At 54.5% G+C, this 16,693-nt stretch overlaps 2 protein-coding genes across 2 annotated transcripts in view; one reads left to right on the forward strand and one right to left on the reverse strand.

The window, feature by feature from the left end:
* The first annotated feature begins 3,808 nt into the window (after positions 1-3,808).
* On the forward strand, positions 3,809-10,014 carry LOC130586709 (uncharacterized). The gene is made up of 20 exons (XM_057387598.1): positions 3,809-3,968; positions 5,134-5,280; positions 5,360-5,481; positions 5,577-5,685; positions 5,765-5,881; positions 6,002-6,069; positions 6,144-6,257; positions 6,391-6,576; positions 6,662-6,764; positions 6,862-7,003; positions 7,081-7,264; positions 7,351-7,450; positions 7,528-7,646; positions 7,753-7,790; positions 7,950-8,062; positions 8,142-8,290; positions 8,463-8,557; positions 8,773-8,851; positions 9,046-9,154; positions 9,495-10,014. The coding sequence occupies exons 1-20, from the start codon at positions 3,809-3,811 to the stop codon at positions 9,566-9,568; spliced, it is 2,328 nt and encodes a 775-aa protein (XP_057243581.1). The 3' UTR covers positions 9,569-10,014.
* A 3,139-nt stretch (positions 10,015-13,153) lies between these two features.
* KLHDC10 (kelch domain containing 10) overlaps positions 13,154-16,693 on the reverse strand; it is a 13,376-nt gene continuing 9,836 nt past the window's right edge. The window contains exons 3-6 of the mRNA XM_057387596.1: positions 16,364-16,589; positions 15,892-15,939; positions 14,738-14,877; positions 13,154-13,772 (exon numbers count right to left, since the gene is read on the reverse strand). Of these exons, the coding sequence (XP_057243579.1) occupies positions 13,563-13,772; positions 14,738-14,877; positions 15,892-15,939; positions 16,364-16,589 (624 nt within the window). The 3' untranslated portion in view covers positions 13,154-13,562. The remainder of the gene's footprint in view (positions 13,773-14,737; positions 14,878-15,891; positions 15,940-16,363; positions 16,590-16,693) is intronic.

A 16,693-nucleotide genomic window follows, 5' to 3' on the forward strand; every position in this document is an offset into this window, starting at 1 on the left:
ACCCCAATACACTGTGCACCCCAATATATCACACACCCCAATACATCACACCCCAATATATCACCCTAATACATCACCTACCCCAATATATCACCTACCCCAATACATCACATCTCAATACACTGTGCACCCCAATATATCACACTCCTGTATATCACCCACCCCAATACACCACACTCCAATATGGGACCCCAATATATCACACCCCAATACATCACACCCCTGTATATCACACATCCCAATACAGCACACCCCAATATATCATCCCAATACATGATACCCCAATATGTCACACACCAATACACTGTGCACCCCAATATACCACACACCCCAATACACCACACCCCAATATATCACACACCCCAATACACTGCACCCCAATATATCACACCCCAATACACTACACTCCAATATATCACCCTAATACATCACACCCCAATATATCACACACCCCAATACACTGTGCACCCCAATGCATCACACGACAAAACATCACCCACCCCAATACATCACACCCTAATATATCACACCCCAATACATCATACTCCAATATATCACCTACCCCAACACATCACCCACCCCAATACATCACACCCCAATACACTGTGCACCCCAATGCATCACACCCCAAAACATCACCCACCTCGATAAACCACACTCCAATATATCACCCCATCACCTACCCCAATACATCACACTCCAATGTCACCCCAATACATCACTTACCTCAATATATCATACTCCAATACACCACACCGCAATATATCACCCCAATACATCATACTCAAATATATCACCTACCCCAATACATCACACCCCAATTCACTGTGCACCCCAATACATTACCCACCCCAATACACCACACTCCAATATATCACCCCAATACACCACAACCCAATATATCACCTACCCCAATACACCACACCCCAATACATCACACTCCAATACATCACCTACCCCAATATATAATCCCACCCCAATACGTCACACCCCAATACACTGTGCACCCCAATACATTACCCACCCCAATACACCACACTCCAAAATATCACCCCAATACACCACACCCCAATATATCACCTACCCCAATACACCACACCCCAATACATCACACTCCAATACATCATCTACCCCAATATATAATCCCACCCCAATACATCACACCCCAATACACTGTGCACCCCAATACATCACCCACCCCAATACATCACACCCCAATACACTGTGCACCCCAATACATCACCCACCCCAATACACCACACCCCAATATATCACCCCAACACATCACCCACCCCAATACACTGTGCACCCCAATATATCACCCACCCTAATATATTACCCCAATGCATCACCCACCATAATATATCACCCCAATACACCACACCCCAATATATGACCCCAATACATCATTTACCCCATTACATTTTATTTACCCTTCTATATATTTTATATACCCTTTTATATATTTGATTTATCCTTCTATATATTTTATATACCCTTAAATATATTTTATGTACCCTTCTATATATTTTACAGACTATTTAATATATTTTATATACCCTTTTATATGTTTTATATACCCTTCTATATATTTTATTTAACCTTCTGTGTATTTTATATACCCTTCTATATATTTGATTTATCCTTCTATATATTTGACTTACTCTTCTATATATTTTATATACCCTTTTATATATTTTATATACCCTTCTATATGTTTTATTTTATATACCCTTTCATATGTTTTATGCACCCTTCTATATATTTTATTTACCCTTCTGTATATTTTATATACTCTTCTATATATTTTATGGACCATTTAATGTATTTTATAGATACTTTTATATATTTTATATGCCCTTTTACACATTTTATATACCCTTTTACACATTTTTTATACCCTTTTATACATTTTATAGATATTTTTAGATATTTTCTGTACCCTTTATGTATCCCTGGTACCCTACACACCTGTGATTTCTGTTCCCTGATATCCCAGCTCAGCTTTGGGGTCCCGTTGAGCCCCGAGTTGTCCCAAACTCGAGGGTTCAGCCTTTTCTGGAACCTTCTCTCTGGAGCTCATTGTGTAACCTGGGCTCTGGCCCGGCTGGGGGGATTCTTTACAACAGGGGGACATCGCTGCATGGATGGAGTTTCTGATTGGGGGATTCCGGGCAAATTCGTTGATTTGTGAGGTGGATAAAAATTGTATGGGCGTTACCCGGGGTGTGTTCCACCCCAAAGAGCTGCGCACCAATAGGATCTCATTGAACACCGGGGAAAACTCTTTGATCCCATTAAACACCGGGGAAAACCCTTTTACCCCATTAACCGGGTCTGCCTCAGAGTTCTCAGAGCAACCGAAAGGCAACGCTGTGCACCCCGAAACACCGCGCACCGGGGTCCCCGCGCATCCTCGCTCTTGTGCACCCCAAAACTCCGCGCACCCCGGTGTCTGAGCACCCCAAAATACTGCGCATCCCCGTGTCTGTGCACCCCGAAACAGCGCGCCCCAAAACACCGCGCATCCCCGGTATTTGTGCGCCCCAAAACACCGCGCACCCCGGTGTCTGTGCGCGCCAAAACACCGCGCACCCCGGTGTCTGTGCACCTCAAAACACCGCGCACCCCGGTGTCTGTGCACCCCAAAACACCGCGCATCCCGGTGTCTGTGTGCCCCAAAACACCGCGCACCCCGGTGTCTGAGCACCCCAAAATACCGCGCATCTCGGTGTCTGTGCACCCCAAAACTCCGCGCACCCCGGTGTCTGTGCACCCCAAAACACCGCGCATCCCGGTGTCTGTGCGCCCCAAAACACCGCGCACCGCGGTGTCTGTGCGCCCCAAAATGCCGCGCATTCCGATGTCTGTGCACCCCGAAACACCGCGCACCCCGGTGTCTCTGCACCCCGAAACACCGCGCACCCCGGTGTCTGTGCACCCCAAAACACCGCGCACCCCGGTGTCTGTGCACCCAGAAACACCGCGCTCCACGGTCCCGCGCATCCCTGCTCTTGTGCACCCCGAAACACCGCGCATCCCCGATGTCTGTGCGCCCCAAAATACCGCGCACCCCGGTGTCTGTGCACCCCGAAATACCACGCACCGCGGTGTCTGTGCACCCAGAAACACCGCGCATCCCGGTGTCTGTGTGCCCCGAAACACCGCGCACGGGGGTCCCCGCGCATCCCTGCTCTTGTGCACCCCAAAACATCGCGCATCCGGTGTCTCTGCACCCCAAAACATCGCGCATCCGGTGTCTGTGCGCCCCAAAACACCGCGCACGGGATCCCTGCGCATCCCGGTGTCTGTGCACCCCAAAACACCACGCACCCCGGTGTCTCTGCACCCCAAAACGCCGCGCATCCCCGTGTCTGTGCACCCCGAAACACCGCGCCCATGGTCCCCGCGCATCCTTGCTCTTGTGCACCCCAAAACACCGCGCATCTCGGGGTCTCTGCACCCCAAAACACCGCGCACCCCGGTGTCTGTGCACCCCGAAACACCGCGCCCCATGGTCCCCGCGCATCTTTGCTCTTGTCCGCCCCGAAACACCGCGCACCCCGGTGTCTGTGCGCCCCAAAACACCGCGCATCCCCGTGCCTGTGCACCCCAAAACACCGCGCCCATGGTCCCCGCGCATCCCCGCTCTTGTGCACCCCAAAACACCGCGCACCCCGGTGTCTGTGCACCCCGAAACACCACGCCCCGTGGTCCCCGCGCATCCCTCTCCCCGCGCCCCCCGCACCGTTCCCAGGTGCATCCCAACCCCACCTGAGGCGGGGGCGGCCCGGCCCCTCCCGGTGGGATGGGGGCGGCTCCCGGGGGCGCGCATGTCCGGCCCCGCCCGTTAAATTCCGGCGGGCCGGGCCGGACCGGGACCACCGACCCTGGAGCTGCTGTCGCCGCCATGGCCAGCGAGGCTGAGCCCGGCCGCCGCCGCCGCTGCTGCGCGCAGGACACGCCCGGTGAGCGGGGAGGGTCTCCGGGGCCGGGAGGGCACCAATGGGGCTCCCCTTCCCGGGCACCGGGTCACTCTTCCGACCGGCACCGAGCGGGGTTTGCCCCCCATGTCCCGGGCACCGCCGGGTCACCCTCCCGACCACACACCGGGCACCGAGCGGGGTTTGTTCCCCATGTCCCGGGCACCGCCGGGTCACCCTCCCGACCACACACCGGGCACCGAGCGGGGTTTGTTCGCCATGTCCCGGGTACCACCGGGTCACCCTCCTGACCACACACCGGGCACCGCCGGGTCACCCTCCCGAGCACACACCGGGCACCGAGCGGGGTTTGTTCGCCATGTCCCGGGTACCACCGGGTCACCCTCCTGACCACACACCGGGCACCGAGCGGGGTTTGTCCGCCATGTCCCGGGTACCACCGGGTCACCCTCCCGACCACACACCGGGCACCGAGCGGGGTTTGCCCCCCATGTCCCGGGTACCACCGGGTCACCCTCCCGACCGCACACCGGGCACCGAGCGGGGTTTGCCCGCCATGTCCCGGGCACCGCCGGGTCACCCTCCCGAGCACACACCGGGCACCGAGCGGGGTTTGTTCGCCATGTCCCGGGTACCACCGGGTCACCCTCCTGACCACACACCGGGCACCGAGCGGGGTTTGTCCTCCATGTCCCGGGTACCGCCGGGTCACCCTCCCGACCACACACCGGGCACCGAGCGGGGTTTGCCCCCCATGTCCCGGGTACCACCGGGTCACCCTCCCGACCGCACACCGGGCACCGAGCGGGGTTTGCCCGCCATGTTCCGGGCACCGCAGGGTCACCCTCCCGACCACACACCGGGCACCGAGCGGGGTTTGTTCGCCATGTCCCGGGCACCGCCGGGTCACCCTCCCGACCCGCACACCGGGCACCGAGCGGGGTTTGTTCGCCATGTCCCGGGTACCACCGGGTCACCCTCCCGAGCACACACCGGGCACCGAGCGGGGTTTGCCCCCCATGTCCCGGGCACCGCCGGGTCACCCTCCCGAGCATCCCCTGGGTACCACCGTGGGAGCTTTGTGTGCCCCCTGCGGGGTTTGGGGACCGAGGTGACACCCAGCACTCGGCTGTCCCGCGGTGCTGCGATACGGGTTGTGGCCCCAGGGTGACTCTGACAGCTCCCACAGATGTCCCCAAGGTTCCAGATTGCCGGGGTGACAGCGATGGCCCCCGCCGGGGCTCCGTGTGTGACCGACACTGCGCCGCCATCAACAACGTGCAGGGGGACCTGGGCGAGCTGGGCTGTCACCTGCACCGTCCCCGYGTGCCCCCAGGTAGGTTGGCTGCGGGGTGGGCTGGACACGGGGCTCTGGGGTGTCCCCAACCCGCTGTGACCTCGTGTGTCACCTCCAGCCATGGCCACCCCGTCCTGCTGCCAGCAGCACTCGGAGGAGGTGTGCGAGAGCTGCGTGGTGAAAACCACCCTGACGGCCGAGAACGCCGTGGAGGCCAACAAGCTCTCCAACAACTACAAGGTGGGTGGGGGCACCCGTGGGTGCTCCTGGAGGGCTGTAAGGGGCTTTATTTTTCTTCCCCTTCCCTCACCCTGAGAAAACTCCTCTGTCTGCAGTTTGGCTTCAAGAAATGGAAGAGCCACGTGACAGCGCGGCCATGGGAGGACCGGTCCGAGATCGTCAAGGAGCTCTACTCCGACCTCAACGTCATCCGAGGCTCTGGAGGTGGGTGGCCTTGGGGACAGCCCTGGGTGGTGGCAGCTGCAGGTGACAATGGTGCCACCCGGTGCTTTCCCTCCCGCAGGGTCCACGCTGACGTGTGGGAATGTCCTTTACCTGCTGCTCTTTGGCTGGTGGCTCTCGCTGCTCTACGTCCTTGTGGCTGCCGTGATGTTYGTCACCGTCATCGGGGCTCCTTATGGTGAGTCCCAAATTTGGGGCTGGATGAGCTCAAACAGCACCCATGGGGTTGGGKTCTCCTGGGTCCCTTCTTTATGCAATGTCCCTGTAGCAGGGGACACTGAYGGTGCTGTCCCCGCAGGGCGGCTCTGCTGGCACCTGGCCGGGTATTTCCTGTGGCCCTTTGGCAAAGTGATCCAGAAAGTGGAGGTGAGGATGCACCGGGAACTCTCGGGGATGTTCAGGGTGTCCCATGCCCACCCTGACATCCCTGTTGTCCCCAGGTCCCCAAATGCCAGCAGGCGTGTGAGGCGAGTGCCGGGGAACGCTCAGCCCTGCTCGGGGGTCCCACTCCACGCCGCTGGCRCCCGCAGTGCTGGGCGGGCACCGGACACTGGGTGAGCYCCACACCGGACACGGTAACGTCCCSMTGGAGCCCCAGCGCGGTGGGGACAGCACCCAYGGGTGCCTCCCCTCCCCTGGGGCGGGCATTTCGGGGCTCAGTCCCTCACGGTGACCTCCCGTTGGCAGCGCCGTGCYGGCACCGCGGCCTGGCTGTGCCTGGGCTACCCGGTGCTGGCGCTGGCCCACGGGCTCGTGTGTGTCACCGCGTGGCTCCTCATCGTCCTCATCCCCGTGGCCAAGCTGAGCGCCCGCGCCACCGCCCGCGTCCTGCTGCTGCCCCCGGAGCGGGTGCTCATCCGGCGCCTGAGGATGGTGGGTGATTGTGGGTGGGGTGAGGGACCCGCACCCCGCTCCGGGKGGATTTTGGGGTGGGGGTGACCCTCTGGTCTCTGTGCAGACGGAGGTGCCGCTGGAGGGGGAGGTGATTCTGTGCTGCTACCGCGCCGCCAACCCCTACTACTACAAATACGCCGTGGAYGGCATCAACATCTTCGCCGTCAGTATCCTTTGGGGGCTGGAGCGGGGAGGGTGGGGGGCTGACCCCAAATCTCACCCCAAATCCACCCCAAATCCCRTGTCCTTGACCGGCCACCCCAGACCTGCTGCCGCTGGTGCTGGTGACGCTGGTGCTGGGCTAYGTGGACAGCTCCAACCATCTCACCGGCTCCGCTGTCAAGTTCAGCCTGGCCCTGCTCTCCATCATGCCCCTCTCCTACTACATCGGCATGGCCATCGCCAGGTGAGGGGGACAGGGGACACTCGGTGACAAAGTGGGGATGCTCCAGTCTCACTGACAGCCTTTTCCTCCCGCTCCAGCATCTCTGCCCAGAGCAATTTCGCGGTGGGGGCGGTGGTGAACGCCACGTTCGGCTCCATCACCGAGCTCACCTTCTACATCACCGCCCTCATCAAGGGCTCGCGCGAGGGCAACCGCTGCTACGCCGAGGTGGTCAAATCRGCCCTGACGGGGACGCTGGTGGGCTGTGTCCTGTTCGTGCCGGTGAGATGGTGGCACTGAGAGCTGGGGGTGCTGTGAGTGAAGCACGGATGGGGAATTTTTGGGGTTTTTTTTTCTCTGTCCCCAAGGGTCTGTGCATGGTGATCGGGGGTATCCGGCACCAGGAGCAGCGCTTCAACAGCCGCTCTGCGGGCGTCAGCTCGGCCCTGCTCTTCCTGTCCGTGGGAGGTGAGTTGGGGACAGGGCTGTCCCCAGGTTTGGGGTCCCACCAGGATGGGTGTCCACTCCATGTCCTGTCCCCGCAGGTGTCTTCGCCCCGACGCTCTTCTCCAAGGTYTATGGGAAGCTGGTGTGCGGTGAGTGCCACAACGTCACCCAGAACCCGCTGGGCCACTACCTGTGCCACAACTGTCACTTTGACCTGGTGAGTTTGGGATGGGGCATGCTCTGAGCCCCCTGTTCAGGCTGGGTGGTGGCAGTGGGGTTGTCCCTTGTCCCCGCGTCCCTGCTGATGGGCGCTCTCTCTGCAGATGGACAACAACGGCACCCTCTACTACAGCCACGTCCAGTGAGTGTCCTCTGCGGTGGGGACAGAGCTGTCCCACATGGGGGTGGCACTTCTCCACCCCAGTGATCCAGCAACCATTTCCTCTATGCCCACGGGAAGTCCCCTGGGGTCTCCATGGCAGACTCTGGTGGCACTGAGCGTGTCCCCTGTGTCCCCCAGACCCCTGGTGTACACGGTGTCCATCCTGCTCCCCGCTGCCTACCTCATCGGGCTCTTCTTCACCCTCAAAACCCACACGCACATCTACGACATCCACGTCAGCGACTGTCACAGTGAGTCACGATGTCCCCAAACCAGGCTGGCTCTTGTCACCGCTCTGGCGTGTCCCACGTGTCTCTGCTCTCTCCCCAGTGCCCGGCCACCACCACAGCGCCGTGGTGCACTGGTCCCGCTGGCGGGCCCTGCTCATCCTGCTGCTCTCCACCCTGTGCATGTCGGCCTGCGCCGACCTGGCCACGGAGCACATCAGCCCCATCCTCACCAACTCCACCATCTCGCAGGTGAGCCGGGTCTGGGTGTCCCCAAGGAGCAAAATGTGCCCTTTGGGGTTGGGCACCTGCCTTGGCTGCAGCCAGAACCCCAAAAGCAGCGGGGCAAAGATGCCAAGATGCTCTGCACACTGAGGAACGTGGGTGTGGTGAGGCCCAGGCTGCTGTCACCTCTTCCCTGCAGTATTTCATCGGTGTCACCGTGCTGGCCATGGTGCCCGAGCTGCCAGAGATCGTCAATGGCATCCAGTTCGCCCTGCAGAACAACCTGAGCTTGAGGTGAGGTGGCTCCAGGGTGAGTTTTGGGGTGGTCCCTGTGCCTTGTCCCAATCCCATGACCGTGCCTCGGTGCCCATGATGGTCAGATCCCTGTTAGTTTGTCCTCGAGGGATTTATTCACCCAAGAAATGGTGCCAGAACCGGGATGGGCTCCACAGTTTGGGATTTTCTCACCCGAGATCCTTGGCAGCCCCTAAGTTGTCCTTCCTCGCCAGCATCGAGATCGGGAACTGCATCGCYGTGCAGGTCTGCATGCTCCAGATCCCCATCCTCGTGCTCTTCACCATCTTCTACGTGAGTAGCCCCGGGGGACAGCAGGGCTGGGGACACAGATGGGACACAGCTGCCATCCCAGCGTCCCCCCTGTGCTCAGTGCAGGGTGAGCGGGTTCAGATGTGTCCTGGTGCTGTCCCCACCCTGRGGACACGTGGCAGAAGGGGTGACACAGGTCCTGGTTGGCCATGAACCCCAACTCCTCTCCCTCCCAGCCGACCAACTTCACGCTGGTCTTCAGCGACCTCCACGTCTACGCCAGCATGTTCAGCGTGGTGCTCATGAACTACATCTTCATGGATGGCAAATGTGACTATTTCCAAGGTGAGCACAGCCCACAGGGGCTCTGGGGCTCCGATTATCCCTGTAATTCCAGGGATGGAGGGCTCCTGGTTCCAGTTCTGGGCCTGTCCACTCGTTGGGGCTCTCAGTGTGGTGACCCCAGCGATTTTTGGTTGACCATCCTGGAGCTGTGCCCCTGCAGCAGCTCCAAGGGGAATCACTCCCATTTCCCTTTAAAGGGGTTAAACTCCTTTTTAACAGACATTTTGTAGAGAACCACCAAAGTCCTCTACAGGGGGTTAATCCAGGCCCCACCAGCTCTTTAAAACCATCTCCCCTGCTGCAGGGACTAACTCCCTCCACCTCTCTCTGCCCGCTGCAGGCACGGTGCTGGTGATGGTTTACTTCATCCTCCTGGCCGTGTATTTCTTCGCTCCCTCGCCCAGCGGCTGTTGAGGTTCAGATTCTCCTTTCTACGACTCCCTCGTTGGATCAGTGCTTGTCAAGACCTTTCCCAGCATCTCAGGGACTGGGCTGGGCTGGCTCCGGTCTGGAAGCACCATTTTCCTGAAACTCCTGCTGCTGCTGGGCTCCCTCTGTGGGTGCCAACGGGGTTTCAGGGATGGGAAGGGTGGTGGCGATGAAATTGCTCCAAAATGAGGGGACAGAGGGATCTCCAGCCCACTCTGGAGGGGCTGGAAGGGAAATTGTCCTTAGTGGAGAGTCTTGAAGGGGATCCCYGAGGACAGAGCCCTTCCTGGGGATGTGCTGCACTGGGAGAAGGTGCCGGAAAAGYCCCTCATCCTTCCGGGCCCGGGAATTGCACACGGATGTTTGATGGCACCAGAACTGCACCCAAAGGTATTTTCAGCTGTTTTGTCATTAAAGCAGTTTTGTACAAATCAGAACCAGGTTTGTTTCTCCTTAAATGAGCCTCAGCCACTGGCCTGGGTCCCTCTGTGGCCACCATTCCTCTGTCACGTCACCCCAGGGACAGAGCCAGCGGGGTGGCTGTGAGTTCTGCCTTTCTCTGTGACCCTCTCAGAGCTCCAGTTCATCTCCAGCCTGGTCTCATCTGACCATTCTGGCTTCCAATTCTTCATCAGGCTCCTGAGAAGGGTCAGGGATGCTCCTGGTGTTGTCCACAGGGTGTGACATGCTGGGGCCACCTCCCTCTGTGCCGGGACAGGGCGATGGATGCGGCGAGAGGACAAAGATTTATTATCTTTAAAAACAAAACCAAGCCCAAAGCAAAACACTGAGAGATCCATAAACACAGGGAGGGCGGCTCCTGGACCCCTTTCCTTTCCGCTGCTCCATCGAGTACCTCATAAAAACCTCAAAAGTGAGTTTATAAAAACCCCAAAACTCAGCAAAAAAAAAAAAAAAAAAAAAAACAGGGAGTGCATTTACAGGAATGGACAGACAACTCAGAGTGAGGCAGGAGCAGCCTGGGATCGCCCTCCTCCCCAGCAGCTCGTTAGGGATTAATGAAGCTGATTTATGAAGCTTTTTTTGTTTTCTCACTGAGGCATCAGCACGGCCATTCCTGCTGTGGTTAGAGTGGGACATTTGGGAGCATTCCTGGGTGAGGAGCTGGAGCTGCTGCTGGGAAGGATGGATCAGAGGTGGGATGGGAGAGCAGAAACTGTGGAGAATCTTCTCAGTGCCATCATCTCACCGAGGTTAAACAAAAACCATCTCTCCTGGGCTCGGGGGGGCTGGGGAATTCTCTGCTCTGAGCTGGCTTTGCCCATCTCATTCAGTCCTGTCCCCATCCCTGGCATCATTGTGGGTGCTCTTATCTCCTCTGGATCCTTTCCCTCTCCCTTAGGGAATGATAATGAAAGCTTTTATCCACAGGCAGTGGCCCAGCAGCCATTAAAGCCCTCCTCAGCAGGAGCTGTCAGTGCTTTAAACAAGTCATTTTTTCAGGAAGAGCAGCCTCTGAGATCGTGTGGCCATCACGGAGCAGCCCATGGAGATTATGGGATGGGAAAAGCCCCTGGAAATCCAGCAGTGGTGATGCTTGGATTGCTTTTGTCAGAAAAAGTTGAACTCCTTGGACCTTTATGGTTTTCCTAGTGATGCTACCCCAACTCCTGGGGCTGGGAGTGGAGGGACCCACAAGGATCAAGTCCAATTTTACACCCAGAACACCCTAAAATCCCACCCTGTCCCTGCTCTCGTTTTCCAAACACTTCTGGAGCTCTGGCAGCGTTGGGGCTGTGACCATTCCCTCCCTTGCTGCTGTTCCTGATGTCCCTCCTGGCACTGCTGAGCCAACTTTCCATCAACCAGGACCCTCTGCTCCCTTCCCCCAGCTCCTCTCCAGCCTCTCCTTTATTTCCCAGTTTGTCCTGGATGCACATGGAAGTCTGAAGATTCCATTTCCTGGCTTTCCCAGCTCCTCCACGTGGGTTATGCTGTTGGAGAAGGAAATCAGCTTGGCCAAGCAGGACTTTCTCCTCTTTTGACTGATGTTTGTTTTGTCCTCTAGATTTTCCAGAGTAATTTTTTTCCAGAATAATCTTTTCTGTGATTTTATCAGGTACTGAAGTGAGACTGACAGAGCCCTGTGCTTTCTTGAAAACTGGGAGCAGCTTCCAGTCAACTGGGACCTCTCAGGATTCCCAACCCTGCTCCAAAATCTTTGTGACAACCTCAGACAAAGCTCCAAGGATTTCCAGAGTGAGAAAAACCAAAGAGCTGAAGGAATGTGCTTGCTCAGAAATCCAAGCCTGGCTCCAGTATCACCTCAGGGATGATGGGAGATGCTCCTTAAAGCAGGAAAGGAAAAAACCAGCACAGGGAGGAGAACAGAGGTCCTGGAGGGCAGAATGCCAAGATGGAAGTGTGGATATTCAGCCTGGGAGTTTGGGGTGGAAGAAATGGTCCTGGAGGAGAGAAGGAACCCTTTTCCAGCCCACAGCTGCCAGCAGGGTCTGGATTCAGGTTGAAAAGCACAATTCCTGCAAAGGTGCAATGCAGGGGATGAAACAGAGCCCAAGCAGCTGCCACCAGTTCCTGGTGCTCCAAAGTACCTGAGAACACTTCAGCTGTGCTGCCCAGCCTTTATTTTTCAAAAAAGGAGCAACTGAGGCTGGAAAAGGAGGAAAATATATTCCCAAGGCCAGGGGATGTTTAATTTTGGAAAAGGGGTGGCTGCCCTAAGAGGGGGCAGTGACTCCATCAGGCAGTGCCTTTGGATGAACAACATGAAGACAATGCTATGGTTTATTGAAACATAAATGCAATCTCTTAAAACAAAACTAAAACCCCAAAGTGTAACCTCTGCCTTTGATGAAGAGGAAAGCATGGGGGAAAGCGGATTTTAAAAACAAAAGGCACTTAAAAATGGGCTCCAACTGAAAAGGATTTTGCACAAACCTCATGCCTGGAGCTGCTTCGAGTTCAGTGGCCACTTAAATAAATTCAGAGTACAACAGGGCCAGAGGCCAGACCCCTTCCCATCGTTCCTGTGCAGAGACAATTCCTGATCCCAGCAGGATGGAGAGATCTTCCCTCTCCCCTTTTTTTTYATTTCCTGGGCTGAGCAATCCACAAAGCTCCTCCCAAAACTGGCTTTAAATCCCAGCTCCCACCCTCAGGGCAACACGAAGCAACAACAAAAAGGCCAATTTGGGATGTGTGGGAGGAAGGAAAACYAAAAGCTGGCTGCTGCTGATACCCAGGGTTTCAAAGAGCTCTGCAATCTACAGGGTGAGTTTTTGCTGTAGCTCATTCCGGGTGCAAAGTGAGCAGAAAAGGTTAAAAAAAACCTCAGGAAAAACCTTTTCCCTCCCCACCAGCAGTAAACTACACAGTAGTCCCTTAAGTAGCAACTTTTTCCCAGTCTTCCAAGCAAAGCTTTCAATATGAAAAGGGGAGAACACAGACACTGCACCGGGGGACGTTCCAGCCGTCTCCAGAAGCTCAGGGCTGGGAAGGTGCCCCTGGAACACATGCAAAGCTGAAGGAATTGGTGGGTTTGGAGAAAGGAGAACTCAGCTGGGAGGGAGGGATGGGTTATCCAAAGCAAAAAAAAAAAAACAGGTTGGTGGTGGTTCTGCAGCAAATGTTCCTCGTTGGATAAAATATGGTAAAAACACCGAGGTGAAGGTGCCACGTGTAAGCACAAGCTCAGACATTCATGAATTCATCAAGCTCCCCAATTAATTTGCAAGCAGGGACTGCTTAGTGTCAGAAAATGCTTCTGATTAATGGTGTCATTCAGAGCTCCATAAATAAAAAGGGGCTTTTTTTTCTCTTTTTTTTTTTTTCAATGAGCAAAAGTAACAACGTCTGGAAAGGCATCAATGTATTTGCTCAGTAAGGCCGTGAGCAGGTTCCTCCGTGTTCTTAGCAAGACCATCCATGGAATCCATAAATAGGGGGAGGGAAGGGCAATTCTTCRAGGTGCCATTTCGGCCACAAGTTGGAGATGTTCTCATTTTAGTCGCTCAACGAGTCCCTGCGTCAGTCCGAGGTGTAAAAGCTGACATCTGGAGAGAGTTGCTAAATGAGGGAAAGATTCCAGAAGCTTCTCCCAGCACAGTTCCAGCAGGCTGGGCACCACCAGCCACATTTTGAACAGGGAGCCAGTCCGTTTGTTTTCGTGGATGTTGACMACCCCTCCGTGGACGTACATGCAGCCAGCCTGGGTGGGGAAAGGGGGATGAATTACAGCCAGGAACAGCAGGATGGGATAAATCAGATTTATTTGTTTTGGGATCCTCTGATCCAGGGCAGAAATCACTGCTGGATGGGCTCTGTCTMATCCTCAACCACTCATCCACCCCTTCATTGCTCTGAATTTTAGGTGTTTTCCATCCCGAGAAATCCATTTTAGGAGCGTGGCAAACTGTTGAAATAGTACTGAGCTGTGTTTCAGCTAAAAATAATGTATTTTTTTAAACTCCACCCAGCCCACACAGACATCCTGCATTCCCTTGGCTCAGCACAACTCTGCTCCAGGGATGACAGGARCACGGAGAGATGGGAAAACTCAGCTGCTGAGTGGTTTTTTTRGKTTTTTTTTGGTTTTTTTTTCCCATATGCTGGCAAAGAAAGGGCATTCCTGCTGTCCAGGCAGTCACTGAGCTGCCTGGGAAACACCTTTATCAGGTTTCCCAGGAAAAGCTGCATTTTAACACTTTCCAAATTAAGTGACACCAAAGAATGTGATCTCTGGCCTGAGGTGAGGAGGAGCTGAAGGAGATGAAATCACAACCAAAGGCATTTCTGTTAATTATCAATCCCAGCTCTCCAAATTTCTACTTCTGGCCAAAACTCTGCAATACCAACATTCCTCAGTGCTTTCCAAAGGGCTGGAAAAAAGCTCCTCTAATCTTTCACCTCAGTAGGATAAAATCAATTTACTCAGGGAGTATTTGTGGGGTTTTTTTTTTGCCTTTTACAGCAGGAACTGCTGTTGACACAGGAATTTAGAAGTTAAAATTCTGCATTGTTTCTTTCAGAAAAGAAAACCCAGTGTGGGTAAAGGAGTCAGAACCTCCCAAAATCTGCTGAATCCAGTGGAAATCACTTCCTGRGGAATTTCAGCTCAATGTGCAGCCCATAGTAAAGTCAGAGAGCTGGGATGAACAAAAAGGAGTTTCTTACCGGGGTGACAGCAGCGCAGTGGAAATACACGGGCTCTGGCATCACAGCTGGCAGCTTGACCCACTGGAAAGTCTGCAGGTTCAGCTTCCAAACATCTCCCAGAATCACCTCTCCGTTGTATCCTCCACACACGAACACATCTGAAAGAAAGAAGAGCCAGGGAGTGGTCAGGCCCAGAGGGGAGAGGGATCAGGGAGCACCTTTGGGGTCAGGGAGCACCTTTGGGGTCAGGGAGCACCTTCCCACCCCAGATTTAGGATCAGTTGTATCTCAACTTCTCAGGATCTCCCACATCAGTCCCAGCACAAGCAGAGGCCACTCAGAGAATCCCAGGATGGGTTGGGTTGGAAAGGATCTTAAAGCCCCTCCAGTGCCATCCCAGCCATGGCAGGGACACCTTCCCTATTCCAGGGTGTTCCAATCCCAATGTTCAGCCTGGCCTTGGACATTCCAGGGATCCAGGAATTCTCTGGGAATTCATCCCAGGCAGGAATTCCCAATTCCCCAGATCCCACCCCAATCTCCCCTTTTCCACTCTGATCCATTCCCTGTGTCCTGTCCCTGCAGCCCTTGGCCCCAGTCCCTCTCCAGCTCTCCTGGAGCCCCTGGAATGTTCTGGAAGCTCTCCATGGATCCTTCCCTTCTCCAGGGGAACATTCCCAGTTCTCCCAGCCTGATCCAGGGTGGATTTTTGGCTCCTGTCCCACTGCCCAGCCTGCCCAGGGCTAAATATCACAGCAATGGGRGTGCATTCCCTCTTTTTGTGACTGTGTTAAGCTTCAGCCACCCTGAATTCTCAGACACTTGGGTTTAATGAGATTCCAGGGATTTTAAACCCATGGGGTGCCCAATTTCTCAACCCAGAGGCTGCAAAATCCCCCTGCTGAAAGCATCTCCTGCCTTACTTTTATCAGGACAATTAGGAAATATAATCCATCATTTCCTCCACCCTCCATTATCCTGAAGGGTTTGGAAAAAAGGGATCAATATTGCAACTGTTTCTTTAATGTGGAAGAAAAGAGTGGAACTAACTGGGTGTGTGAGTGAGGAAAAAAAATCCTCCTCCAAAAAAAGCCACGTGTTCCCTGCATTCTTTCCAGCTCTCCACTGTCTGGTTGTATAAAATACACTGATTTTCCTGAGCTAAATCTTACCATTTTTGATCTGGACACAGCTGTGGCATCTTCTGGCTGCTGGGAAGCCTGGGGAGAACAAATTTTTTAAAAAAATAATTATAGTTGTTTTAATATGTTTGTGCAAGTGGTGATGATGTCAACATTTAATCCTGGAGTTTAATTTTTACAGAGTTCTGCTTTCCTGCAATCCCAGGTAGAAAAGCTGTGATTTTAAGCAGCTGTTTCAGATTCCTAATTCCTCTCCAGGGAAGGAAAAAAACGTGCTGGGATCTTGTTTTGCAGAGTCTCAAATTTGGCTCAGGGAAATCTCCCAGAGCTTTAAAAGGAGCAGGGATGATCTGGATGCTCTGGGAGCAGAGCCAGCCTGAAAAATTCCTTTGGATGGGTTAATCCTCAGTGCTGAAGCATAAAAACGACCTCAAACCCAGCATTAAATCCCATTTTGAGCAAGAAAATTGCACCTCGTGTTTCCAGGGAATTGCAAACTCACCGATTTTCTCGTGAGGTTTGGTGGTGATCTCCTCCCAGGTGTTGGTTTCCAGGTTGTAGGCGTGGATCTGAAGGGAAAAAGGAGCAAAATGAGATTTCCTGGCTCTGGCAGCACCAGGATGATGCAGTTCCAGGCTCTGAYCCACTATAAATAACCCATTTTTTTCATTCAGTGTAAACCCAAAAATAGCTGATCCCAGCCAGTGACTAAGCAGGTCTAAAATCACCTTCCAAGCTCCAGCCCAGCTTTGTTATTTCAGCCCTATGGTTGGAAAATAAAAGAATTTTGCTTTTTAAAAAGAGCTGGACCAATTAAAATCCACACCCTCGA

Source organism: Malurus melanocephalus, unplaced genomic scaffold (genome assembly GCF_030028575.1).
Source record: "Malurus melanocephalus ecotype Western Australia unplaced genomic scaffold, MMel_1.1 scaffold_1269, whole genome shotgun sequence".
NCBI classification, from domain to species: Eukaryota; Metazoa; Chordata; class Aves; order Passeriformes; family Maluridae; genus Malurus; species Malurus melanocephalus.